General features: G+C 58.5%; 10 protein-coding genes across 10 annotated transcripts; 3 read left to right on the top strand and 7 right to left on the bottom strand.

The window, feature by feature from the left end:
- Nucleotides 1–1,072: 1,072 nt before the first annotated feature.
- GGTG_10082 (hypothetical protein) lies at nt 1,073–1,904 on the bottom strand (the record flags this gene model as incomplete). The annotated part of the gene is made up of 2 exons (XM_009227945.1): nt 1,073–1,786; nt 1,879–1,904. 2 exons carry the CDS (start codon nt 1,902–1,904, stop codon nt 1,120–1,122), a joined length of 693 nt encoding a protein of 230 aa, XP_009226209.1. The 3' UTR covers nt 1,073–1,119.
- Nucleotides 1,905–4,575: 2,671 nt separating this feature from the next.
- GGTG_10081 (hypothetical protein) lies at nt 4,576–6,678 on the bottom strand. Its single transcript, XM_009227944.1, has 3 exons — nt 5,873–6,678; nt 5,343–5,815; nt 4,576–5,130 (listed from the first exon to the last, which is right to left on the bottom strand). The coding sequence occupies exons 1-3, from the start codon at nt 6,222–6,224 to the stop codon at nt 4,810–4,812; spliced, it is 1,146 nt and encodes a 381-aa protein (XP_009226208.1). The 5' UTR covers nt 6,225–6,678; the 3' UTR covers nt 4,576–4,809.
- Nucleotides 6,679–7,110: 432 nt separating this feature from the next.
- Nucleotides 7,111–7,901, bottom strand: GGTG_10080 (hypothetical protein; the record flags this gene model as incomplete). Its single annotated transcript, XM_009227943.1, has 3 exons — nt 7,799–7,901; nt 7,570–7,744; nt 7,111–7,269 (listed from the first exon to the last, which is right to left on the bottom strand). The coding sequence occupies exons 1-3, from the start codon at nt 7,888–7,890 to the stop codon at nt 7,111–7,113; spliced, it is 426 nt and encodes a 141-aa protein (XP_009226207.1). The 5' UTR covers nt 7,891–7,901.
- A 38-nt stretch (nt 7,902–7,939) lies between these two features.
- GGTG_10079 (hypothetical protein) lies at nt 7,940–10,921 on the bottom strand. The gene is made up of 3 exons (XM_009227942.1): nt 9,897–10,921; nt 9,687–9,741; nt 7,940–9,612 (listed from the first exon to the last, which is right to left on the bottom strand). Exons 1-3 carry the CDS (start codon nt 10,138–10,140, stop codon nt 8,376–8,378), a joined length of 1,536 nt encoding a protein of 511 aa, XP_009226206.1. The 5' UTR covers nt 10,141–10,921; the 3' UTR covers nt 7,940–8,375.
- A 76-nt stretch (nt 10,922–10,997) lies between these two features.
- Nucleotides 10,998–13,851, top strand: GGTG_10078 (ATP-dependent RNA helicase MRH4; the record flags this gene model as incomplete). Its single annotated transcript, XM_009227941.1, has 4 exons — nt 10,998–11,044; nt 11,110–11,228; nt 11,421–11,451; nt 11,661–13,851. 4 exons carry the CDS (start codon nt 10,998–11,000, stop codon nt 13,786–13,788), a joined length of 2,325 nt encoding a protein of 774 aa, XP_009226205.1. The 3' UTR covers nt 13,789–13,851.
- Nucleotides 13,852–14,676: 825 nt separating this feature from the next.
- Nucleotides 14,677–16,959, bottom strand: GGTG_10077 (hypothetical protein; the record flags this gene model as incomplete). Its single annotated transcript, XM_009227940.1, has 3 exons — nt 14,677–16,287; nt 16,372–16,612; nt 16,682–16,959. The coding sequence occupies 3 exons, from the start codon at nt 16,957–16,959 to the stop codon at nt 14,677–14,679; spliced, it is 2,130 nt and encodes a 709-aa protein (XP_009226204.1).
- A 2,652-nt stretch (nt 16,960–19,611) lies between these two features.
- GGTG_10076 (hypothetical protein) lies at nt 19,612–20,982 on the bottom strand (the record flags this gene model as incomplete). The annotated part of the gene is made up of 3 exons (XM_009227939.1): nt 19,612–20,182; nt 20,280–20,801; nt 20,903–20,982. The coding sequence occupies 3 exons, from the start codon at nt 20,980–20,982 to the stop codon at nt 19,612–19,614; spliced, it is 1,173 nt and encodes a 390-aa protein (XP_009226203.1).
- A 535-nt stretch (nt 20,983–21,517) lies between these two features.
- GGTG_10075 (hypothetical protein) lies at nt 21,518–21,899 on the bottom strand (the record flags this gene model as incomplete). The annotated part of the gene is made up of 2 exons (XM_009227938.1): nt 21,518–21,586; nt 21,801–21,899. 2 exons carry the CDS (start codon nt 21,897–21,899, stop codon nt 21,518–21,520), a joined length of 168 nt encoding a protein of 55 aa, XP_009226202.1.
- Nucleotides 21,900–22,245: 346 nt separating this feature from the next.
- Nucleotides 22,246–22,604, top strand: GGTG_10074 (hypothetical protein). Its single transcript, XM_009227937.1, has one exon. It carries the CDS (start codon nt 22,259–22,261, stop codon nt 22,481–22,483), a length of 225 nt encoding a protein of 74 aa, XP_009226201.1. The 5' UTR covers nt 22,246–22,258; the 3' UTR covers nt 22,484–22,604.
- Nucleotides 22,605–22,623: 19 nt separating this feature from the next.
- GGTG_10073 (hypothetical protein) lies at nt 22,624–25,967 on the top strand. Its single transcript, XM_009227936.1, has 2 exons — nt 22,624–23,996; nt 24,248–25,967. The coding sequence occupies exons 1-2, from the start codon at nt 23,893–23,895 to the stop codon at nt 25,326–25,328; spliced, it is 1,185 nt and encodes a 394-aa protein (XP_009226200.1). The 5' UTR covers nt 22,624–23,892; the 3' UTR covers nt 25,329–25,967.
- Nucleotides 25,968–26,013: the final 46 nt, after the last annotated feature.

The raw sequence follows: 26,013 nt of genomic DNA, 5'->3' as shown, positions 1-26,013 counted from the left end.
TCTTGGCGTGCAAATACAACCTCCAAGCTGCCCACCAGGACACCCCTGCCACAGCGGCCAGGGGCAAACTTCCAACAGCTTCCACACGGCGGCTGCACAAACAGCGACTGGTGGTTTCACAAAAGACATGTCATAGATACCGCTCTCATCGGCAGGCCCCAAGAACGTGCACCAGTATATGGGAATTTGAGGGACTGGCAGCTCCTGGTATTCCCCAAGCACTAGCGTATGCCCTCATGGCCTGAACCCATCAGGACTGCGAGGGGGCTGTCCAAGAGGGGATCCCATCATGGGCAAATGTTCCTCAGGTATACTAGCCGTCTCATCATCTCGCCCTGCCTGCGCCCACTTCTTCTCCAGGCACTCGCTGGCTCTGGCCAACTTGCTGCCGAGAGATAAGGCTTCTAGACAGTTGATATCTGCCAGTGTATCCCTAAACGGACCCAGTAGCCAGATGCTCCTGGAAATAGCACTGGCGATCTTCAAGCCACAGTATTTTCACAAGCTCCTGCTCTGTTGGGCACGCACGTCATACTACCCCACCAAGTTAGCAGGACTAGCACTAAGCGCACAAACAAGATACTGTAACATCGCTGTGAAGCGTCGTGTTGTACTCTACTCCGGGCTGGCAAACATGGGTGGGCAAGTTCTGGGACACCTACTATCACCATTCTCACTCCATTCGCGTTTTCATACATCACTACGTCTCCTACAGCACTCTACCATGCTGGCTCGGCCACATATTCGTCGGGGTAGTATCCTGAGGCAGCCTCTCTCTCTCTCTCTCGGCCAGTTCGAATCTAGGTCTGTATCCTAACCGAAGGCAGTGTCTGCTTGTTACCACGGGAGACAGTTTTCACTTGGGAAGCACTGCCTTTGCTCACATAAGAAGTGTAGTTAAGTAACGCTGATCAAGATAAACTAGCCATACCATTGTAACCCATCGAAACTCCCTCGATAAAACCGGCAAAAACAAAACATCGAAAGTCGAGATCCATCAAGAACGCCAACAGAAAACCATGCCAAACAACCCAAATCCATCAAAAGAAAACCTGCAAAAACCAGCGCACCATGAACTCCCAGAACACTACACTAACAAACACACCACCTCCTCTTCTCTTATCCACGCCCGTGGATATTTCCCATCATCATATGGCCACTGTAGGTTGGATCAACCTCCATGATGGCCCTCCTGATCATGCCTACAACCGACGCGTCGTCCTTGAAGGTGACGGAGCCATCAGCGCCATGGGTGTGCCTGTAATCCCTGGGGATCAGGCAGATGGCGCCGTCGCAGTCAGGCATCTCTGGCAGCAGCGCCTGAGGCACGCTGGCGCCTACAAGCTGTGGCAGCTGGCTGGCGCTACCAAGACTCGGGTCAGTGACGCCAAACGCCTCCAGCGTCGGCATGGCGCCAGTGGGAGAAGGTGCAGAGATGAACTGCCCCAAGAGCTCCAGGTTTTGCTCCTCGACGCCCAGAGCAAAACCCATGTCGGGGGTCGAGTAGGACAGACCCAGGCTCAGGTCTGAAGTCGTGGTGGGCAGACCCAGATCCCAACCAGCGAGGCCCATGCCGAACCCAAAGAGGTCGTCATCCAGGGCCATGCCCTGGGATGGGACCTCCACAGGCGCTGGCGGAGGAGGAGCTGGAGCCTCGATGAGCGCTGGTGGTGGCGGAGGAGGAGGAGGAGGAGGAGCAGCTGGGGTCTGTGGGGCAGTCCTCGTCTGCCGTCTTCTCCTGCTCCCACCAATCACCCTGGGCATCCCAGGCTGGAGAAGAGGAGCGCTGGAGTGGTGGAGACGAATTAGAATCCTGAAGAAAAGGTATAGAAAACAAAAACAAAAAAGAGACAAGATGTGATGGAAAGAATGACTTACCCATACTTGGGATCCTTGCCGATCATGCTCCGGAGGTACCTGAACTGTGGTATCCCGAAGACCACATCTGGGAACCTCGCAGCAAATGCCTGGATGACAGGCTCCATCTTGGCCTCGTGCAGAAGCAACTGCTCTGTGTAATAGTGCTTCTGCTCCTCTGTGTAGCGAGGATGAGGGCTGTAGACGTAGCTGGGCCTGGAGATCAAGCATGATGTGTTAGTGGAGGAGCAAAGGGTGGGAGGTAAAAGGAAAGAAGCAAGAAGTGATGGAAGAATGAGAAGCACAAAGTGTGAAAAAGGAAATGGGAAAGTGAAGTAGATGTGTACACCATGAATAGAATGATACAAAAGGAAGAAAGATGATATCAAAACACTGAAGGACAAAGAGAAGGAGGTGGTGTAGGTTGAATGAAAAGTGGAAAACGTGACATTCGCCTGATAGTGGAGGGGTGCATAGTTACACTGTTGTGAAATACAATGAAAGGAAGCCAAAAAGAAGGATGATAAAAAGCAGGAGGATGAGAAGGAAGGTGATGAAAAGAAGAAGAGGAAGGGGAAGCTGGAGAAGCAGGATGGTAAGAAGAGGAAGGGGGCATGTTCATACATTGTGGATGGTTGTCGTTGAGAACTTGTTGAAGTGATCTCAAGGGTCACAAGAGAGGAGATGTCAAGGAGGGTGCCGAGACAGGTGGGTGTGGAAGCTGTCGTTGTGTATCGAGGAGGCAGGCCAGAGGAGTGTCGAGGAGGAGTGTCGAGGGAGGAGTCTCGAGAGAGGAGTGTGTCGAGAAAGGATGGGTCTTGGTGGTTCGCGCAGCCGATCTGCTTGGTGTGCCAGACTGTCAGCAGTGGCACTGGAAGGCCTCTCACCCAGTACGCCAGGATTGGAGAGGTTAGGTGTGGGATAGGCAGATGGGTGGGGATGCAACCTGTGATGGACACAGTCTCGACCTGTCGGGGTCTTGCTCAGGAGCTGAGTCGGAAGGAGGGTGGCCGAGAGGGAGAAGGAGAAGAGCTGCTTGGAAAGCTCAATGGGTGGAGGCGCGCCTTGAAAGGAAGGCGGCTTGGACAGCGAGGGCAGGTTCGCTAGGTGCGAGTCTTGGTGAATATGGCGGCCAAAGAGAGGCGTCTGGAAGGAAGCGACTAGAGGGAGGCGTAGAGAGGGACGTCCAGAGAGAGGCGTCAAGACAAAATAAGAGGGCAGAGAGAGGCGTCAAGTGAGGATGGCAGCTTGAGCAGGCTCGCTGAGAGTGACTGTCGCTGGAAGGGCGTGCAGCGAGGAGAGCTGGCTGGGCTGATTGGCAAGTCGATTGGGTTTGATGGGTGCTGTTGGAAAAGCGTCAAGAAGGAAGGCTGCTGGGAAGGTTCTCTGGGAGCGGCTGCTGCTGGCTGGAGAGGCGTGATGGGAAGATTTTTGGCTGGAGAGGTGTGAAGAGAAAAGGGCTGGCTGGAGGAGTGGGAAGAGAAGAGGGCTGGCTGGAGAGATGGGAAGAGAAGAGAGCTGGTTGGAGAGATGGGAGGAAAAGAGAGCTGGTTGAGCAGGCGCGTTGGAGCGGCTGTGCTAGAGATACCTACCAGGAGAAGGGATTAGCCTGATGAGCTTGGGAAGGCTGGTCTGGTCTACTGGATGGGCGTGCTTTCTGATAGACAAGCGCTGCCTGGGGTGGTCTCTAGATTCACTGGGTGAGTGGTGATGAGGAAGCATCTAGATATAAGAATGCTGGAGCGGGTTGGTAGGTTTGCTGTGCCTTCTGGGTCTGGCTATGGGGGGAGGAACGTTGAAGGTGTGGCAGATTTGATGGGCCCTGCTGGATAGTGTGCAGAAAGGGGAGGTTGCTGGGGGAAAATATATACCTTCCTTTTTACGTCCCGGCTTCCAGAATGGCAGCTGAGAGAGAGGATGGCGCTGATGAATTAAGTCTGTTCGGTGAATTCAAACAAAGCGGTGCATATCAAACTAGGCTGCTGCCTGGGGAAGGTCCGAAGAGGGCATTCATATTGCCGAGTTGGAGACGAGGAGGAGGGGAGGGAGATGAGGCTGCTGGGGCTGCTGCTGGGTCTGCTCAAACCCTTCAGGCTGATAAAGTTGCTGATTCTGCTGGTGCTGGAGCTGGGACTGCTCTGGTTCTTCAGGCTGGTGAGGTTGCTGGGGCTGCTGCAGCTGGCGAGGCTGCTGGGGCTGCAGGAGCCGGTGAATCACGTCCGGAAAGTGAATTTGGAAAAGCTGCGCTGTTTTTGTGGGCGCCCCAGTTTCTAAAGAAACGTGGCTTGAGTTCTAGAGCCCGTCCGATCAACGAGGAGGAGGCAGGAGCGCGCCCTGAGCTGGCACTCCCGCTGACCTGCCGGGCTGGGGAGACCCCTGCGCGCTCCTCGCCGAGCGTGGTTGATGGCTAACGCCTTTTTTTGGTTTACAGAACCCGCGCAGTTTAAACCCACATTGTCATGTTTCGGTTTTGGTATTTTTATATCGGCCCGGCACCGCGGCGCAGCCCTGCTAGCTTCCAACCCTCCTCGGGAGCTTTGAGCACTTTCCTTTATCAACAAGAGAAGCTGCTTAACCTATTTTTCCTTGGGCCAGACGTGCTGCCAGCTATGCAGAAAGCAACCTGCTGTTTATCAGTACTGACGTGCAACATCTGAAGGGACGCGGGCCTCGTTCGCCAATCACGAAGTCGACAGCAAAGGAGGACATCACACAGCAGCCTCACGGTCATGCAGCATCGGGCCTGCAGCGCGGCCGAATATCAGAAAGCCCCTTTCCGAGAGTGAGTAACATGGACAATCTATTCTCAGGCCACGGATGAGTCTCTCCGAGCCGAAACTGATAATCATAGCAACCGCATCGCGACACACAGACTATCTCGAGGGGGCGACCGATAGAGAGGACAAGAAAGACGAGCGAGCCGCCAGTCCAAGCAGCCGTCACTACAACACCCTATACACCAGGAGCCGGAGCCAGTTGACTCCTCCGAAAGATCCCCCACCAGCACTCGACCTCCTCTGCCACATCCTCCCCGTCTCCCCAGTCATCCTGGCTGGCCACAGCACCCTCATCGATGCACAGCAGGCTGGAGTGACGGGCGACAGATGACATGGCGCTGCGGAATGACGAGATCAGCCCGATGGTTGTGGCATCGCGTCGCGGCACCATGACCAGCACTCTGGCGTCGGCATCTCGGGCCAGATGGTCATCAATCGCGCTGGCGAGCAGGCCGGGATGGTCATCGTCGTAGAGAGGGTCAGCCACGAGGATAATCTAGTTGCCCCAGGAGTGCTGTCAGTCGTCCTGTTGACTAACTAGAGCAAAGCCGAAAAGACAGGATCGAAAGAGATTGTGACTCGAGTTGGCAAGTCCGAGAGCGGCAGCAAGCGCAAGCCGCTGACAGTAGAGCGCGGACGGGATGGGTGGGACAACGGCCGGAAGCAAGATGTCAACGGCACAACAAAAGGCACCCCGAGTCAACGTACCTTGAACTGGCCCTTCTCGCCAAACAGGCCCGGGTCGACTTGGTCTTCGCCACTGCCGCCCCACGTCAGCGCCCCAACGGACAGGTCGCCTCCCAACATCTCAACAACGGCGCGGTTCTGGTCGACGTTGTGCGCCAGGTTGGGCACAATCTCGGGGAGGTCGCTCAGGGCCACCGGGACCTGCCAGATTGCCGCCGCGGCGAGACCGAGCAGGCCGGTGCCGGAGCCAAGCTCGAGGACGGGCACGAGACCGGAGGTGGGGCCGAGAGCGGCGGTGTTGGGGGCCGGGGGAGCCAGAAGATGGGACAGAGGGCCCGCGGCGAACTGGTGCAGCATGCGTGCCAGCGCGTACGACGAGCCCCAGGTTTTGAGCCCGAGAGAGTCGCCCGTCAGGGGAGGCTCGCGGATGGTGAGCTCAAAGACTGGGTAGTCCTTGCTCTCAAACGGCCACCGCCTGGTGATCTCGCCCATGGCTGTTCAAGAGGCGGTCAGCAGGAGCGCGATCAGAAAAGAGCACGTGCAACACGTACCTGCCCTGCCGCACCGCTCCGAGAGGCGGCGTGCGGCCTCGGTCCAGACCAGGTCCTTCTGGTCATCGTCTTCCAGCCAGGCCAGAGGGTTGCTGATGACGCTCGAGAGATATGTCGAGATTTCGTGTCGTAGAAACGCAGCAGTGGTGGCCGCCACCTGCAGTCCCTCTTTGGGGCGTGGCTCGGACAGGGAGGAGGCGCGGCGGCCCTTCTTCTTCTTGGGGTTCCAGGTTGGGGGCTCGACTCGGAGGCTCAAGAGACATTCCATGAGATCTCCGAAGGCAGGCTTCTGCCACATCTGGGGGAAGTCCTCTGGCGAGCGCGGCACGCCTGCGATCGGCGTGGAGGTCATTGTGAAGACCTTTGCGTGTGGGTGTATGAGGGTGATGGAGTGCTGAGAGAGCGAATTGTGTGGGGGATCTGTGGAACCTCTAAGTCTAGGTAGGCAAATCAAGAGGGGAAACTACTCTAGAGAAGATCTCAAAAGGTCTTTTCGGTGGGTTGAGTGGGAGGGTGCTGCCCAAAAGGTTGACAGGCGTCAAGGAAGGCGGAAAGTGAAAGGAAAGCAAACAAACGAGATCTATGGTCTAGGTTTCAGGGTTTATGCTCTATGCTCTATGGTCTATCACTCGAACGGGACAAAACGGTAGACTGACGACGAAGAGACCGTGTGCATGTCCGCCAACACTTGTGAGGACAGAGGTAAAAGGGGGTCACCTGCGGGACAGGTCAAGTCCCGAGATCGCCTGCATGTTGTTGTTGAGCATTTTGGGCAAAGGGATGGACGTCGTTGAAGGGAGGGGCTCGGTGAGAGGGGCTTGTGGATAAGACGGGACCCAGTTGGGGAATTCGGGCCTTTATATTTTTCTCACCGTCTTGTCGTCAAGTCAGGGGAGACCCATCCCCTTTCCCTTTTCGTCAGTCCGCCTCAGCCTCACGCAGCCTCATCTGGGGCGCGCCTTGGTCGTCAGCTGGCTTAGCTAAGCAGACTCCCAGCGCCCCGCCACGCCGTTTTGGGGAAGCCGGCCCAAGCTCCCATTGGACCCACTAATAACGTCAGTGGGGTCCCCTCCACAGGCGGGAACATCAAAACATGACTCCACGGTGATTTTTTTCGTGCCTTCTCTTTTTTTTTCTTCCTTTCTTCCCTCAAGCATCGTCCTCTTCAACGCTGCGTTTCCATGCCTAAACACGGAGAGCGGCCCCTCTGTCCGCTTCGTTGCGGAAACGGGTCCCTCTCAATCCTTTTTCCAGCATGTGAGAAATTCGGAGAAATCTTCACTCTCGGGGAAGCCGCTGTCGTTTTTCCCTTTCCTCTCCGGAGGGGAGGGGGAAAAGGACGGGCGACACCCAACTTCTTCAGCCCGTGACGGCCTGGCGTGAACCTCTTTCCACGTCTGCAATTGGCATCAGAAAAGCAGGAGGCGCGGGTCCCGAGCCAGACGTTCCCTCCTAGCCGCAAGGCGACGTGGGGACGGCGCTCCGGCGACCGTCGGCGTTTTCCTCTGGGAGAGTCGTTGCGAAGATTGTGTCGGGAGACACTGGAGTGCGATACGCGGCGTTACCGACCGGGCTCGGCTCTCCCACTCGTGGGGAGATGCCAGCCCGGGTAACAATTCAATTCCGATTATTCTGTTGAGGACGATGCTTCAACCTCTTTTTTCTCCCAGGTCAGTTTCCCCTCACTCATTCCTTACCCTCCCGCCCACACCTTGTTTTCTCGGCACCTGGGCAAGCCCGGCCGAGAGGGCTCTGACGAGACAAGGTGCTGCGCTAACCATGCATCTTCGCATCCTGACAATGCGCCGGCGTGGCTCCGCGGCGTCTGTAGCGCGCTTGGGGGAGATGTTCAGAACGAACAAGGCTACAGCCCTGCCCATTGCTGTCACATACTCGTCAGAATACATTCACCCACCCAACTTTTACCACGTTGCTCCACCGCTTGAAGATTGCATGACAACCCGCTCGCCAGACCTCTCGCCGCGACCTGGCGCGTGGAGGATGCTGATTTTAGCCATGTTGCTTTTTTGCGGTGGGGAGTTTCTTTCGCCACTATTTTGGGACAGTCGGGACTAGGATGGGTCATGGTCGTCGTAACTACACGTGAGGTGGCAGCATCGAGGCGGCTGTAACCGAAGAGGAGGCCTGATCTACACTACAGTCACGCCTAGTTTTGATAACGACACGGTGGTGACTTAACAAGAGCAATGGTCAGACCAACAGAACCGATTTTCAGGTAGCTCTCTACCTAGGTGGTGAGTAGGTTACCCAGGCACAGACAAAAGATCGCAGACAAACCATTCCAATCCTTGGACAAACGAAACAGAAGGCTAACTCATGGCCAGTATGTATGCTCCAATACCCATATTATCCCTCTCTTTAGTATCATATCACAGCGCAGGCAATTGCGGAAACAATATAAGCAAGAGCACAAGCTTCCTTCCATGACCAAGTGAGAAATGCCCGGCAAACGTCCCCGTGGGCGCGCAGCCCGGATTCGTCATCATATCCGCGACTTCCACCAAAGCGCCAGCCCCAGCATGGCGACGGCGGCACTACCAACCGCGAGCAAGGTCTGCCGGTCAGTTTTGGTTCCTGCTGCCGGCTTCGACCGCAACAAGCTGCCACCAATGGCGCCCTTTTCCTTCATATCCGTCAGCGCCGGGACACCGGATAGGTCAATTTCTCCCTTCTTTGCCGTCGAGGTTTGGTACTCTCTATCGTGATCGATAGGGTCCGCAGGCTGGGCCTTCTCAGAGTGCCTGGGCAAGTCGCGGTACGAAGTTTCCGATGCAGGGGCGGCACTCGTCTTCTCGGCAGATTGAGCCTTCTCGGACTGCTTGGGTAAGTCACGGTACGAAGTTTCCGATGAAGGAGCGGCACTCGTCTCCTCGGCAGATTGCGGCTGCACTGGCGTGGGGGCCTCTGCCAGTGTCCTCTTGGGGCTATCCAACACCACAGCCTCGTCGTCCTCGCTCGAAGGTATTTTGCCAGCCATGGTCGGGCGAGTGACGGGGCTAGGGACCATGACGGGTTGCGGCGAAAGGGGCGGATCCTGGTCGTCATTATCCTCGCCACTCTCGGCGATGGACTGCAGCGACAATACCGAAGACGACATATCAGAGGTGACCGACCCCACGGACTGCCTGGGGACAGACAGGCGCTTTTGCGGCCGAGAAAGGGACGGACTCTCGGCGGGGGAGCCTCCAATAAAGTCCCCGACAAAGTCGTTCGTTTTCCGGCGGGGCACGCCGAGCACGGCCGAGGGCGGGACGCCCTCGAACGCGGTCTCGTCCTCCTCGAGCTCGCCCTCCACCTCGTGAATGAGCTCACTTATCTGCTCCAGACGAGAGGGGAACTGCTCGAGTTCGGGATCTTGGAGCTCCGATACGTCAGGCTCGTGCTCGAACCCGAGGGAGTGGCGCGCCTCGCTAGGCGAGTGCGGCCGGCTGCCCCCTTCGTTCGAGTCCAGGTCGTTCGGCACAAGGCACTCATGAGCAAACAGAGGGACGCGCTCCTGGTTGTCGTCCCAGTCACCTTCCATTTGAGGGCCGTGTTTCTTGGGAAAGGGGTCTAGCCAGCCCGACGCAGTTTCAAAGTCGCCAAAGGCACTTGAAGGGCCTTCTTTGACATCGTCGTCGAGGAGGCGGATTTCCGGGGCCGGCTCGTTGTCGTTTGGTGGAGGCGACGCTGGAGCCGGTGGCGAGCTTTCAGGAGTGGGTGCCTCCTCCAACTCGGGCCTGAGACCAGCAAGTCAGCAACGAGAAAAGAAAGCGGGTGCGCACGGGGCTACCAAAAGAACAATGCGTCTTACCTGATCTCGTTGGGAACCGTGAGTACACTATTGCAGTTCCCCTCATGGTCGGTAACTATGGAGACACCAATCAGCATGGGGACGAAATTTCAGGGCGAATTTTTTTTTTTGGAAGAGGTATGCGCCAGAGAAGTAGGGCGAGGTGGGAGAAGTGGTGATGGGCGAGGGCAAGGAGGGGTAGGGAGGCATAAAAAAACGGCAGCGACTGACCTGAATCGGCATTCTCGTCGAGGAGCCACCAGTCGCCGTGACCCACACGGAACTTGTATTGAATGCTCGAGCCGGGAGCTGCAAGAAGCTCGGCCTTGAATTCATACTCTCCTTGATCGTCGGAGGAGGAGGTCATCTCCTGGGGCTGCCATTGAGGCTCCGAGAAAGTGCCGGCCACGAAGACGGGCGGCGAGGTTCCCGGCCTCCGAAACGTTATCGTGACAGGGACTTTGCTGGCCGCCATTGTTGCTGCTTGGAAAGCTGCTCAGCTAGAAGTTGGACAAGGACAAAGCAGACGAGTTTCTCGCCTGCCCCCGAACTGTGTCGACACGCTGACCCAGAAGGTGTCAACGCGGGTGGGATTCGGGATGGGGTGTGGTCCTGGCAGACTGGATGGATTGCGGGACGGGCCACAGATGAGTGAAAAAGAAGGAGAAAGAAGAGCACGAATCGAACAGCAGAGAAAGATTCACAGAAGGGCAGATAGCGTTGCTGACAAGGGTAGACGGGGCAGATAGGGAGGTGCCTAGGTAGGCAGGTAGGTGGTAGCTCCTACAGGGATTTCCTAGGCATTAGGTAAACAGGAAGGGCGGGGGAAGGATAAAGACAATGGGGATTGGGGTTTGGGGGGGTGTGCGTGTGTGCGTGTGTGCGTGTGTCGAAAATGTTGGTGGCAGCGAGGGGAGGCACAGCAGCAGCAGCAAGCTTCGAATGCCGCGCGGGACAATGGCCCGATTTCCCACCAGTGCTTTCAATGGTCCCAACCCAAGTGCAGACTGACTGGCTCGGTTGTGGGCTCGATGGAAACGATTGAGGGAAGGAGCAGTGCTGGATCGGGCGGGCGGGCCCTCGATTGATTTGAGAGGCGGCGACTGGAACGGCCACAAGCTCAACGGTGCTCGGGGCTTGGTCAATGGACCGTTCGCGTCAGGTTGGACGGGCAATGCAGCCAGATTTCACTGCAGCTTCCGACGAAGCCACCACGCAGGTAGATTACAAAGGGCGCCCATGGTTACAGCACGAAACCTGCACACCTATGGCCAGACGAGTCCGGCCGACCAACCCTGGCTCTCTGACTTCCCCACAGCACCAGATAGGCCGATGCCATCATCCACCCTCGTGCGCAGGAATGGGTGGCCAAGGCACACGTACGTGGTTGGAGTTGGGAAGGGAAGATGGAGCTTGGCCGGCCCCTCAATTGTGCTAACCTTAGGTACCTCGCCCGAGTCGAGGAGCTCAGCGTCATGCCATATCACGCCACACCGCCAGAGCCGGGGCCAGAGCCAGCGCAGGCGGCCGCCCCAACAAGTAGGACGTGGAAGACGGCCACAGGTAAACGGCCAATCTGCAATCTGTGCTGGCGTCGGCCGCCGCCGTTGCGATGTGCTGGAGCTTCAGAGCCCCCTGTTCGCCCTTGGCTGCACTAGCACTAGTCGAATGCACGGGCTGCATGCAGCATTCATGGATGGATGGATTGACGTGCGAATCCATTACACAAGGAAAGAGCACATCTTGATTCTCGAGATAGGAGAAACACGGGTGCGCGGATGTTCCAGTAGCACGAGTGGCTGGACCGGTCAGAGGCCCCACAATCACCCGCAAACCTTGTGCCCGCCAGTGCCGCCCAGTGGTGGCGGAGACCCGTGGTGGAGAATCCATTTGACGATCTAAGCCGTTTTGCCGTTTTGCCGTTTTTGTTGATACTAGCAGACACCACCAGTTTTGATGTGGGGCATTGACTGGGGCATGCAAAAGAATTTCCAGCGGCGAGAGCTACACCAAGAAGCGGCACGAGAAGCTGCATAGGAAGCTGCACCAAGACAGACACCTCAGACACCCAGCACTGGTGCCCACGCAGCCCCTTGGCCCTAGTTCCGTGTACGGTCTGGCCATGCTAAGATCGGCACTGGGCCCGGTGTGTCTGGCCTGCCGCATCTCGGGTAATGCCTTTGCTGTCGGGGCGGCGTCAAGGTCTCTACCTCAGGGACCCCGTGCTCCTGCCCCGGCTCTGGCAACGGCTTCACGGGCCTTCTCGACTAGCCATGCATACGCCAGTCCGCTGCGTCCACAGAAACGCACGCCGTCTCGCATGGTCCTGTCTGACAAGGTCGCTCATGGCGCCGAGCGCAGTAGCTCAAGGCCGAGACGGACCGAGGGTCCGTTCGGCGGCATGAACCGCAGGGTCGCCAACATAGACCCGGACGCAAGGTCGTCGGGCTCTAGAGGCCCGCCACGGGACTCGTCGGACCGCAAAAGCCCGCGGAGGGGACCGCCTGGCCGCGACGGCCGCGGGTTCAAGGCGCTCAAGATGCAGCAGAGCCTTGCAACAGTGAGCTACGGCGCGCGGGCCAGGATCAAGTCTCAGGCAAGCGAATTTGAATCGTTCGACCAGTTCAATCTTCTACCGTCCATCAAGGAGGCAGTCTACGATGAAGCCCTGAAAGGCATGACCGGCGTCAGGCCCACCCCTGTCCAGCGTCTTGCCATCCCGGCACTCCTGGGCCAGACCATCGGGCGATCCAGGAAGCCCAAGGCTGCTGCCGATGGTGACGAAGAACCTGGCCGAGAAGAGTTTCTGCTTGCGGCCGAGACGGGCTCTGGAAAGACACTAGCCTATCTTGTACCAGCCCTCAATGCACTCAAGCTCTCCGAGGCCCAGGACCCAGAAATCATGGCGTACAACCAACGCCAGGCCGTAGAGCGGGAGCGGCGTGCCAAGGAGGAAGAAAAGGGCCATGCCTCCGGGCAGCGCAAGCCCAAGCGCGCCACGGAGCCGCACCCCACGATGGCGAGGCCGCGTGTTGTGGTGTTGGTGCCAACCGCCGAACTGGTGGACCAGGTCGGCAAGGTGGCAAAGTCGCTCTCGCACAAGATCAAGGCGCGCACGCGGCTCGTGTCGGCCAACTACTCGGCCACCGTGCTCGAGGCCGACGTCTTCTCGCCAGCGGGCATCGACGTGCTGATTGCTACGCCGCACCTGCTCTCGTCCATCGCGGCGACGAACCCAAACATACTCTCGCGCGTGACGGACCTCATCGTCGACGAGGCCGATTCGCTGCTCGACCGCAGCTTCTCCGAGGTTACCGAGAGCATACTCGAGCGCGCCATGCCCTCGGTCCGCCGCCTCGTCATGTGTTCGGCCACGATCCCGCGCCACCTGGACCGCTACCTTGACATGCGCTACCCCAAAATGCGCCGCATCACGACTCCCAACCTGCACGCCATCCCGCGCCGTGTGCAGCTCGGCGTCATCGACGTGTCCCGCGACCCCTACAAGAACAACAAGAACCTGGCCTGCGCCGAGGCCATCTGGTCCATCGGAAGGGACGCTACCCGCCACGAGGGGCCCATCAAGGGCCTCATTGAGGTCAACCGCATCATGGTATTTGTGAACGAGCGCGAGAAGACGCACGAACTGGCCGAGTACCTCGTCAGCAAGGGCATCGACGCCGTCGCCCTGCACCGCGACACCGAGGAGGAGCGGCAGTCCGAGATGCTCGCCTCCTTCACGAGCAGCCACCCCCTCACCATCACCGATGCCGCCGACGACGCCGCCGCCGCCGCCGCCGCCGCGACAGCCGGTAGGAAGAAGGCCCGCGGTAGCCAAGCGAATCCGGCGCCGACGCCGACGCCGACAAAGGGCCGGAAGCTCCTCAACACCAAGGTCATCGTGGCGACGGACCTGGCGTCGCGCGGAATAGACACCCTGGCCGTGCGCCACGTCGTGCTCTACGACGTGCCGCACACCACCATCGACTTTATACACAGGCTCGGGCGGGCCGGTCGCATGGGCCGCCGCGGGCGCGGCATCGTGCTGGTCGGCAAGGACGACCGCAAGGACATTGTCGCCGAGGTTAAGGAGAGCATGTTCATGGGCCAGGCTCTTGTATGATCTCCGGGTACTCTCTTTGTTCTCTGCTGTAGCATACTGTACGATTTTTTAGCATCCGAGATACGACACCTAGGTAGTAGACAAAAAAAACACTAGACCTTCTTTGCGATGATGGGTTGTGGTTGCGGGCCCGTTCCCGCACTGTCCAGCCACAAAGGTGTCTTTCCTCCTCGTGGTTATAACGCTGGTCTGATCTGTCTGATCCCAATCCCGGGATAGCGAGTGGTTATCTAAAAGGCATGGCTAGCCACCGCCCATGGTCCCGGGGGGGAGCCCCGGGTTCGACCCTGGGGAGGGTCCACGAACCCTAGCCCACGCTCAGACCCCGGGCTTCCTTGGCGCCCTTTTTTTTCGTCTTGTCCCTTTTTCCTTTGCTTTTTTTTTGACTAGTTTTTTCTTTTGTAATTTTTTTTTCATGCCTACACGCCTTTTGTTTTCACTGCCTCAAAGTCAAGTTCTGTTTCCCCGGAAAAGCAATGATTTTAACACAGAGCTACAATTTCAACAACACCAATAGAAAAGAAAATCTAGTATAGGCATCCACCGAGTACAGTCAAGTTAAATGACACCCGGCTCGGTTGACGACGAGATTCAACCGAGGGGGAGTATCCATGGCGATCGTTCCAGACCCGCACAAAGAAGAGGAAGTCCTCGTAGCCCAGAGAGAGAGGAGGATATCTATCAACCAGACGTGAATCGTCAATACACAAACTTGAATCATCAAAAGGCGCAACATGGCCGTTTTTTTTGAGAGAGAGAGAGAGAGAAATTGGACACCTCCAAACACGGACGAGCCCACCTCGGTTGGTAATGCCTGGTTTGCCTCAAAAGTTAGATTCAATCCCCTGGGAAATGCTGGACGGGCAAGAACATAGTATCAGCTCACCATTAAAAGCACCAGCCGTACGCCTTCTGGCAGCCGGTGAAGCAACTCCAGTCGCACTTGTTCTTGGACGAGCAGCAGGGCGCGTACTTGCTGCCGTTGCACGTCATGCCCGCCGCCTTGCCGCAGTTCCCGTTGGTGCTGACCTTGATGGCGGTCGACGTCGGCGTTGGGCTGACCTTGGCCGTCGTCGAGGTGGTGCTTAACTTGGCCGTGGTTGATGTGGTGCTGGTCTGGGCAGTTGATGTGGGCTTCACCGAGGTAGACGACGGTGACGACGACGACGATGACGACGAGCTGCTACCGCCACCAGCAGCCTGGGAGGAGGTCGTTGCCGACGAAGAAGCAGCGGCAGACACGGTCGACGACGAGCTAGCAACGCTAGACGCGGCGGAGGAGGAAGAAGAAGAGGAAGAAGAGCTGGCAGTGCTCGACGCAGCTCCGCCGTCAGGAGTCAGGGGAACCGAAGACGAGACGGCCGGGCTGTTGGCGCAAGTTCCAAAGGCCGACTGGCAGCCGTCGCCGCAGTAGCCGTCGCCGGCGCCGCACCAGCCGTACTGGCTGCAGCAGCTGCCACCCGCCCAGCCGAGGCAGCTGACGCCATTGCCGCAGTCACCCTCGACGCTCGCCTTGAGGGTGCCCAGGGGGTTGGCGGCGCCGCTAGTGGCCGACGCCGAGTTGGAGGCGGTAGCGGCAGTCGCCGAGGAGCCGGCCGAGGAACCGCCGCCGCCGCCGCCGCCGCAGGTCCCAAAGGCCGGCTGGCACCCGACTCCGCAGTAGTTGTCGTCGCCGCCGCACCACCCGTGCTGGCTGCAGCAGCTGCCGTCTGCCCAGCCGATGCAGGTGATGCCGTTGCCGCAGTTGCCGTCGACGCTGGCCTTGAGGGTGCCCAGGGGGTTCGTGGCGCTGCTGGTGGCCGAGCCGGTGGCCGAGGCCGAGGCCGAAGTGGAGGCGGTGGCGGCGTTTGCCGAGGAGCTGGCCGCGTTCGTGGGGCCGGGGGCGCCAGTGGACACGCCCGGGGGCGGGTAGGCCGGGACGGGCTTGTCCAGGGAGCGGTACCAGTTCTTGGGGTCATCGCCCAGGCACTCGCCCACGGTGACCGACTTGAAGCCCTTCTTGTTGAGGGAGATCAGCATGTACTCGGTCAGGTTGTACACGGCCTGGAACTGGAGATCGTGCTCGATGTGAAGGAACGAGGTCGTGGCCGGGTTGGCCGGCCCCACGGCAGCGTCCCAGATGTCCTTGGACCCCTGGATCTGGGTCGCCGAGTCCTTCAGATAGCCCTCGGTGTCCAGGTCAAAGTAGATGACGTGGTATCCGAGCGTGCTGAGGGTGGTCTGGCACAGCTTCTCGCAGATGGAGTACGGCGGCCGCATGTAGGTGGGGAAGTAGCCTAGCACGTTGGCGATGGCGATCTCGTTATAGATCATCTGCTCCTTCATCTGGGCTGCATTCAGCTGGCTCGCGTTTTGATGAGACCATGTGTGGCTCGCAATCTGGTGGCCCTCGGCCGCCATGCGCTTGAGGATGGCCGGCCAGGGGGTGGCGGGGTCGTTGAGCTGCCCCTTTCCAAGGTTGTTGCCTGTGATGAAAAAGGTGGCAAAGGCGTTGTATTTCTGTTGCCCAGACGAAAAACAAGTCAGCCTCGTATTGAGCAAAGGCGAGCCCATTTTGTTTTGAAGGGGAGCTTGACTACAAACCTTGAGAGTGTTGAGTAGGTCGTTGGTGTACAGGTATGGTCCATCATCGTAAGTGATGGCAATATCGCCATTGTTGACGCAGTCGTAGATTCCCAGGCCACCATAGGGCACATTCCCAACCTTGGTCCTGGCTACACCGCTGGTGTCGGACCCTTTTGGCACTTTGAGGGCATCACAGCCCGGCCCGTAGTTGATCTGGCAGTCAGGAGCCGCGCAATAATCATTGCCCTGCCCGCACCATCTAGAACAGGGGATCGATGTGTTAGTTTGTAGTCTTGCTTTCTTCTCCATCTTGTCCAGCTTTCCTTACCCAGCACTCGAGCAACAGTATCCGGCAGCGCATTTCCCCAAGCCAGGGCCACACTGCCCGTCCACGTTCTGGCGTGCCCTCAGCTCAGAGACGCTCCGTCTCCCCAGAGGCACCCCGTGCATGTGAGCGCCGTGGCCGTGGCCACCATGGCCGGTGAAGCCTCGGGCCCTGAGCTCCGACGCAAGCTGCCTATCGCCGACAATGTGAGGCATCGCTTGGTCGCCGTGGGCTGCGGCCAAGCCGGCAAAGGCCGAGAGGGCGAGCGCTGTCCACTTCATTGTTATCTAGTAGAGCAGACGAGTATGGAGCAGGGGATAGTGGGAAAAGGTAAATAAAAAGGTCAACGCCGTGAAGCGGCAGAAGGAGCGGCTGGAAAATGTGAAAGCCTTTGGTAGGAGGAGATTACAAGGGAAGATTTGATGAATTCTGTAAAGGAAAAGAGAGTCGAAGAGAGACACTCTGTCAAGGCCGCTGAACGAAGGAGTGCTAGTTCAGGGGCTGCAGAGAGGATAACAAAGGTAGGGCAAGCGGAAAAGACTTGACAAGAGGAGGGCGGAGGCTCATGCACGAGATATAGGTCGCTGGGAGAGGTGGTCTGCCACAGGTACCTCACCGTAGGGGCGCACCGCCGCTCGTGGGCAGCACTCGGATGCACGGCGGCGCCGTCGCCCGCCATTGCGTCGCGGGCGTCCGTGGGCGCCAGCCAGGGCCTGGCGGCCGGGGCCCACGAAAATAGGTGGCCAGCCTGCCTTGGCGCGCGGCGAGGGAGGGTGGAAGGATCGAAGAGAACGTAGAGGCCCAAGTGCCGGAACAGCATGACGGAAATGAGGTAGGAGGCAGACTCTTCGGGAGCCTAAACACCAAGCGGCGCCTTCCTAGTGGCGCTTTACGCGAGGCCAGAGGAGAGGGCCAGTATCTCGGAAGGTATGGCGTCCCTTACAGTGGCATTTCCGGCGAAGCCCTTACCTGCTCGGTCGCCCATCGGAGCAAGACGCCATCCTCGGGAGCCCCCATTGACCTCTAACGAGAAGCGAGGTTAGGTGGGCTGACGCCACGCCCGCGGAAGGTTGTTTCTCAGCAAGCAGAGATATCGCGCGAGTGAAGTGGCAAGGTGACCCAAGCGAAGCATACTCTCTCTTCGCCTTCCCAAGCCGCGACTCGGTCTCCGGAGATCAGCAAAGGGAAACGCGCAGCAAGACGGGAAAAACAAGCATCCAAGTTCCCGAGGGCGGATGTGGTGGCACGTCGATCCCCAGGGATGACGGGGCGGCATGAATACGAAGCAGAGAGGAGGGGGGGATTGGGCGCCCGCTGGGACGTTCCACGGCCGCGAGAAACGCACGCCACGCGGAAGATGGAGAGCAGGCCTGCAGGGTAGGGCAGGGCTAGCGGTCGTGCTGTGAGGGCAGCCCCCTTGGCGTGCCAAGAACACCTGCTCTCTGTTGCCAGAAGGGACAGGCTGCCGCTGTCCGCTCTCGGTTGCGTCCTTCATGGACAATTCCAGTACATGTCAAGCCGGCAAGACTAAGATCAAATGGAGGGCTCCTTGGCAAGCATTGCGCTCCCTCCGCCGCGCTAGCTGACGTGCTCCGGGAGGAATCGTGGATCTAGGATCTAGGCCCAAACAAGTTCCAGAGCCAATCTGGGGGGGAGTAGAATGAGGGCTTGTGGGCGCGGCCCCGGCGCAGAACCGGACACGGCACCATCTAAAGTAGTGGCGCCTCCCCCGGGCGCAGAGACGGGATCTGAGAGCAGGCCCGCCCTGCCTCTGGCTCGGGAATGGCAAGAAACAGTGACATTGACGGCCCGGCTGCGGAACAAACAAAGGGACTTGGAACTTGGAGCAAAGGGTCAGAATGATGGGGGAGAAGATGCCGGCTGAGAGCAGAAAAAACAAAACGGAGTGAGAAACAAGCCTTGCTTGGGAGTCAGCAGGCAGCACCTTCCCGCGAACGACAGCCGACGGTCCGAACCGAAGACGAGCTGGCATCTCTCCACCCAGACAAGAGTTCGGAGAAGGGTGGACAAGGGAGACGGCTTGCTGCGTCAAGGTCGGTCTACGTCGAGTCTGCAGTGTCTCTTCCGTCGACTTTGAGCGGCCAACAGGAAAGCCGGGACCACGAAGCAAAAGAAGGCTTGGTGGCACACAAAAGCCAAGGCGAAATTAGACCTCGTAGCCTGGCTTCTAGGCCAGCCCGAGCCTAGCGTGCCTGCTTCGCTCGAGTCGGGACAATTCGCACACACAGAGCCCGCAGGTCCGACCGAGGGACGCATCCGGCGCCATGCAAGGAGCCGCCAAAACTTTGAGGGGCAAGCAAAACGTGGTTCCTTTGACTGCCCAGCCTGGGCTGAAGCGGCAGGTTCAGCTGCATATAAACCATGTTTCCGAGGTCGCCAAGACCACGGCATCATCATGAGCTGGAAGTAATGCCGCCAACAGCAAATATAGTAACATAGGTGAGCAGGAGCCGTACCTCGGTGCCTCCGCACCTCCTATCTCTTCAAAAGATGAAAGGGAGAACGCCAAGAAGACGGGCGTCTCGCGTTTGATGGGCTTGTATATTTGCTCTACACCCGCCACCAAAACAGCAAAACACCAGCCATATTAGCCACAGCTCAAGCCGAACTCGGCAAAGAAAAGCAGAGAACAGGCCGAAAGGCTCGGGAAGAACAATATCATACATTCAGAAATATCCTTTGGTATCCTCTATCACGTGCGCCTGGCGCTGCCACAAAACCCCTGGGTTGTGTGTTTTGGACGCCCTCCCGCAAAGCAAAACCCGGCCGTCCATATTCGCACAAAAGAAACCCTACCCAGTGGGAAGAGGGCATGATGTGAACAAAAACCCATCAAGAAAACAACAAGAAAATAGGCATGATTGAAAGAAGGCGCCCCATCCCCAATCCCTAGTCACTCAGCTTTACTGGGGCTACTGCTGCTCAGCCTTCTTTTTCTCCTCGGCCGCCTTGTCCTCTGCCGCCTTCTTGGCTTCGGCTGCTTTCCTCTGTTCCTCCTCCTGCTTCTTCTTGTTCTCCTTCTCATCTTGTTTCCTCCGCTCCTCCTCCTCGTGCTTCCGCTTCTCGTCTTCTTCCCTTTGCTTGGCGGCGTCTAGTTGCGCTTGGCTGAGGTTGGACTCGCCGTTGTCGCCCTTGCAGCGCTGGCGCTCGAGCTTCATGTCCATGATGAGGGCCAACTCGGGGCAGTAGTTGAACAGCTTTTTACGCTGCTCTTTGTTCTTCCATATCGCATCCTTCAGTTCAGTTCCTCCATTTCGAATGTGGAAACCCATGGGGTTCTCGATGTAGACGTCCTCCATTGCGAGCGCCCCGTCGACGCCCTGGGCAACCTTCTCGCCTGGAAGAATCCAGAGACGCTTGCCGAACCACTCGTCCTCGGGCTCCGTGTCGTTAAAGCGCGACTGGAAACCCAGTACGCGTCTGATAGCCGACATCTTGCGCAGGGACAGGCCGCCATTACCGGCGAAACGGTCCTCAACGCTCCTATAGAATGACAATCTCATTCAGCATTTCCGACGTGTAGGGGGAGGAAAATAGAATAAGAAAAGGCAAGCTGCGGAGAAAAAGGCGGGTGACGAACCGTGGGGCACCAGCCCAGCTCCAGCCGAGCCACTCGTTGAGGCTGGTTTCCGAGTTGGAGCACAAGATGCTGTCCGACTCGAAGCGGAGGATCCATTCGACGCCGGGGAGGAACTCGTCATAGAAGCGAATATCCGTCATGAGCCGATGGACCACCTCCTTGGAATCAATCTGCCAGGGCTCGGGCAGAACCAGGATGTCCATCTTGCCAATGACCTGCTGGTGCTTGATGGCAACGGAGCGGCCGACGCTGATGGTGCTCTTCTCGGAGCCCACAAAGACCATGCGCCAGTCGGGTGGAATGACGCCAATCATGTGGAGGATCTGGGGGACCAGGTGCGGGATCGGGCGGTGCTCGACGATGAGCGCGATCTTGGAGGCATTGTAGTGCGAGCGCGGGTCTACCGCAGGCTTCCAGTCTAACTTGATGGCCGGCAGCTTCTTCCGGGCCTCGTCTAGCCTCGACTGTATGCCGGCCTGGATCGCGGGCGTGTAGTGTGGGAGGAGAAATGCGATCCACCATCTACAGGTCGCCAAGAGAACATGTCAGCCGGGCTGGCCGAGGGCGAGGGCGCGGCCGCACCACCAGCTTGTCGTTCCCTTCTCGCTCGATGCGACACTTACGTGAAGATCAGGGAGGCTAATATTATGAGCTTTCCCTTGGTGCCGGCGAAGGGGCCGGCCTGGTTCTGAGGTGCCACCATCGTAGAACGGCGCAACCGCTGTTGCGGTTGTCGGTGGTTATGTCGTGGCGCTCTTCGCGTTGAGAAGATTCGGTACGAGAGTCGTCGAGGTCCGCAGCCGGCGGCAGCGTCAGGGCAATCCCCAGGTCGTCAAAGTGGGAAGGCCAAAGAAAGGACAATAAGTGAGACGAAGAAACAACAGCAAGAGGTCGTCAATCCTTGATCAACTAATTTCTCAGCCGGCGGCAGATAGGCCGTCAAACGAGTTATGGGCGCACGGTCGGTGACGTGTGCCGCATAGTGTCAGGGCACGAACCACTGGAGGAGCTGAGGACCAGGAAATGGAAAAGGGAAGGACAAAAAGCGGTGTCGTCCAAAGTCACAGTGTGGGATTCGCCCCAAGTCGTGGAGACTGGTGGATGAGCGGCTGAGACAGACGATTACCACCTCGGCTAGGGAGCGCTCTGGGGAGGAGGAGGAGGGGGGAAAGTGGTCAAGAGAAGAATAGGAGACCCTCGCCGACGAGACACGCGATAGGAACGAAGGCGCAAAGGGATCAGGTATGCTGCTGGCCTGTGCGACTGCTGTCTTTTGCTGGGAGAGTCGCGCCGCCACTCAGGCTCGTCTGTTCAGTCAATGTCAGCAGCGGAAACTCCCTTCTCAGCACGGAAGCCACTGCTGCACCTTGTCGAGTGCGGGCCCACAGGGAGTCTGGGCGCCCTGTGTAAGGCAGGTGTAGGCTGTAGGTACTCCACCGGTACAGCCATGTACTTTCGTTCGTGTCCCTTCTCGTGTCCTTTCTTATCGATCTCCAAACCACCACTTTAGACGGGACCCACCACATCGGCCACGACCGCCCATGATTCGCCCGAGACACCAACAAGGGGGTTCGGCTCGGTGGTGCTCAAGGTTGCTGCCAGCGCCTCCCTCAGCAGCATGACAAGCGAGCGGGTTGACAATCAGACGAGCGCTGTTAAAGTCTCGAGCGCCCCGCTAGTCAAAAGAGGCAGGCAGGCAGATAGATTCTCGGACTGGCCTCAAAGGTTCAATGGACGAGCCACCAGCAGGGCATGGTGAGAAGGCTTCAGTTGACGGCTGTCACGCTTGCGAAGAGCAATAACCCCAACACAATAGTCTTCCTCTCTTATCTTGTTTTGTGCATCACCAATGAAACCCGCCGCTCGCCACAGCCACAGTCCGCCGCTTCAGCTTTATTGGTGGACAGACAAACACGCACACCTCGAGAGGAGAGGAGATCGATCGGCGGGCTACTTGTCGCGGCCAAGGTTGTACCGAGATGCAACGCAGGTCTCGCCTGCCCATCTCGTATTTTCGACAGGCAGCAGCCATTCACCGGCCATTCATGTTGCCCTTGGCGCTGCCTGGGGGAGCCGAGCCGGATGAAGGCTTCGTCCGTCTTCTGTCCGTCTCTGTCCGTATTTCTGCAAGCAATGGCCGTTCAGACGAGGATCCCGTCACGACGGCCAACTTGCCACAAAATGAATGGCGCCAAGACAGATGAAATTGCTCTGTTGCTCTTGCATGACTGTGCGGGCGACTCATGTCTGGGCTCCCATTTTGTTTGTATCTTTGTCTTTCGTGCAGCTGTGGGGTCGACCGTTCGAGATCTCTATCCCATGCGAGAATTAGGGGCGTTTGTGTTTAGCGCTTTGTTTCGTCCATGGCCGCCGTGCTCTGAGGGGGCAGGGAGGCTTAGATTCTCGCCACTGGAGCAGGCACTTCCCCAACTCTATTTTCTATTCTATGCCCTTTGCTGGGCTTGGGCGTGGTGTCCAACCTGCCGAGCAGGAAGCATGAGGGGACACTACCCAGAACCTTTTGCTGAAACTGTCTGAACCAACGACGGAAATTTTGAACGTGATGGTGATGGGGGTGGTGCATCGGGCTATGCGGGGGCCCCATCCGGTCTCATCGAGGCCACCAGTTCTGGAACCATGGAGACTCCATCCCAACTGGGCACCTCCCAGCTCGGCGGGTGGTCGTCTAGTGGGCTGCCCAGGTACCGAAGGATACATTCAGGTACTACACCCAGCCTTGTGCGGCAACTCTGTCTAATTTCGTGTATCTTTCAGCTGCTCGGGTAGCGTCCAGAGTCAGCAGCGGCGCCATTCTCCACGAGCCAACGTAGCAGTAGCAGCACTGGTGGTGCTTTCCCTTGTTTTGCCACCCTCATCCTGCCGTCAGCCTGCAAAGTCCTGCCACCTTGGTCCGTCTCTCTCCTCGGTCGGGCGAAATTTCATGGTGCTCAAGTCTGGGATCGTGTGTATGCACGACTCCTGAAGCTTGTCCACACAGCTTCAACGGTCATGTCGTCGCTCGGCTGCAGGGGCGATCTGGAAGTACCGCCAGCCTATTTCCAGATTGCGGTATAGTCAAAGAAGGGAGCACAGATAGCGTCGCAGAGTGGTAGAGAATATAATAGAAGTCCCGCCTGATGGCCCCGAACACCTTGACCTAGACATCAGCCAGACACCAAGCCAGCCGGCCCCTGCCTGCTGCTGACAAGTCTCCCTCCCACGCGCTAGGCCTCCCCTATTGGCCAAACACGGGCGCCATCCCCCTGTCCCGTCAGTGCCCTTCCAGCCGGGATCCGCCCCAGCGCTGCCTTCCTGCCTTGCACGGAATCAGGCTCTGGAAGCGTGTCCCCCCAAAACCCATCCCGCCCAGCCGCCGCACGCATGCACAGGACGCACGTCCGTTCTTTTTTCGGCGTCTTTCTTCTGGCATCATCGTCCACCCAGGACAAAGCCGCAGGCTAGCCCTTCTTCCCGTCAACCTCCCACCATCCTCACCTTTCCGTCAGCCCCCAGGCCCAAGGCAGGTACACACGCACTTGCGGTCCCTGCCGTCGTCGACACAACCTCCCCCCCCCCTCGAGTCCAAGGATTTGATGGGACAACAGATCTCATAATGGCGATTGGCGGCTTGGTGCAGAGGCTCCGGGCCTTGGCCTTTGCCCTGTGGTCGAGGACTAGCAGGCGCATTCGTGTCCTTGGCGCCATGGTCATGTTTTTGTAAGAAAAAGCCACTCTCCTTTTGCTTCCTTGCCCTTGCCCTTGCCCTCGACTGTTGCCGACCCTGTCGACCGCCGACGGGAATAATGCTGCGCAAACAAGGCGAGATGCACCAGAGGCGACTCGGGAGTGCCCCGTGGCACCTCGCGCAGGTCATGGCGGCTGGTGGTGCCCGGCGTCAGGTCGGGAGGGCAAGGCAGGGAAACGAGGGCGACTTGCGCTGACTGGGAAACCCAACCTGCTCCGTCCAGCATCCTCGCATTATATCTCTCGGGCCCCGTGTCCAGGAAACTCGACGTCACGGTCCCCAAGGTCCGGTTCGACTACAAGAAGAACCACTCGCCCTTCAACGAGACCAAGGTCGCGCTCCTGATCGAGAACCGGCCGAACCCGATCCTGGCGCCGCTGATGCTGCACTTCATCTCGGTGGTGCCGCCCGACTGGCGCTTCCGCTTCATGGGGTCCATCGAGTCGGTCGAGTGGCTCAACCGGTCCGTCGCCATCCAGGAGCAGGTGTCGGCCGGCAAGCTGGACCTGACGTACATACCCTCCAACATGACGACGGGCAGCCAGGAGGAGATCAGCCGGTTCCTGACGACGCTGTGGCTGTACGAGACGGTGCTGCAGCCGGCCGAGCACCTGCTCGTGTTCCAGACGGACAGCATCCTGTGCGCCAACTCGCGCAAGAACCTCAACGACTTCCTCGAGTACGACTGGATCGGCGCGCCCTGGAACCCCGAGGGCCGCTTCGGCGGCAACGGCGGCCTCTCGATCCGCCGCGTCTCGGCCATGATCCAGGTGCTGCGCGAGCAGAAGCGCGTCGACGGCACCGAGCCCGAGGACGTCTGGCTGGCCGACCGCCTGGGCCACCGGCCCGGCGCCAAGATGGCCAACGGCACCGCGTCCCTTACCTTCAGCGGCGAGATGTGGGGCGGCAAGGGCGCCGAGGTGACGGACGGCAAGTCAAAGGGCTACAACAGCACCTACACGGCCGCGCTCGACGGCGAGTTCGTCGAGGGCATCGACGACTGGCGCAAGGGCTTCTACGAGCCCATGGGCTACCACACGGGCGCGAGCGGCGCCACCACCCACGGCCCCATCTGGGGCACCCCCGAGATGCGCAAGCACATCTGGGACTACTGCCCCGAGGTCAAGATGACGCTCAAGATGGACGCCGCAAAGTACATACCCGGCGACTGCGGCCCCTACTGGAAGCGCGGCGACGGCGAGCTCGCCGACGCCGTTGTGAGCGACGTCGACATGGGCTGGGGCACCGAGATCATCGATGGCCAGGAGTACCCCATGCTCCCGCCCAACCTCATGCCCTGGTAGGAGAGGCTTCGATTTTCAGCCGTCATGTTTTGCGCGCAATGGGTGGTGAAAGGTCCTGGTCGAGCTGTCGACTTGTTAAAATGTGATACCATATCGTTCGTGGAGGGCTTCTTTTTTTTTTTTTTCCCTCTTTCCAGGGGTGGACGGTTCAGTGGAAGGACATGATGTGACGGAAAAGAAAGAGACGCGCGCGCACAAGACTTGGTGGATTTTTCTGTTTCTTTTTCCCAGACCTGTCGCATGTTGGACTATACATGGAGTTCTCTGGCGTTGTTTTCTGTTATTTCTTGCTCCGTTTACCACCCGATTTTTGTTGAATTGACTATTCTCGTTGTCTGTTGTGTTCGGTGATTTGCCTGTCCATGTCTGCACACGAGAGAGAGAGAGTGCCTTTGGCGTGATTTCGACAAGGGGGGCGGATGTAGATGAGGGGTTCGGCTTCGCGGCGGCGTGGCGGTCGTCGAATCTAAGAGTTGATTTCTCCGGCACTTGCGCTTCATGCACTCAAAGGAGGAGAGGGGGGCACCGTGGCTTCTTGTACTCCAGACCGTCTAGACGCCCAACGCCTCTGCAAGCATGGCTGAACTCTGACTTGCGGAAGTGGGCCGTAAACATCACCACTCGTGTGCAGGCAGGGAGTTGGTACGGGGCGGTAGGTTTGACTGGACGTCACCATGCGTGCCGA

The sequence above is a fragment of the Gaeumannomyces tritici genome (assembly GCF_000145635.1).
Source record: "Gaeumannomyces tritici R3-111a-1 unplaced genomic scaffold supercont2.5, whole genome shotgun sequence".
Lineage (NCBI taxonomy): Eukaryota > Fungi > Ascomycota > Sordariomycetes > Magnaporthales > Magnaporthaceae > Gaeumannomyces > Gaeumannomyces tritici.
This window is presented reverse-complemented; position numbering and strand designations above follow the sequence as displayed.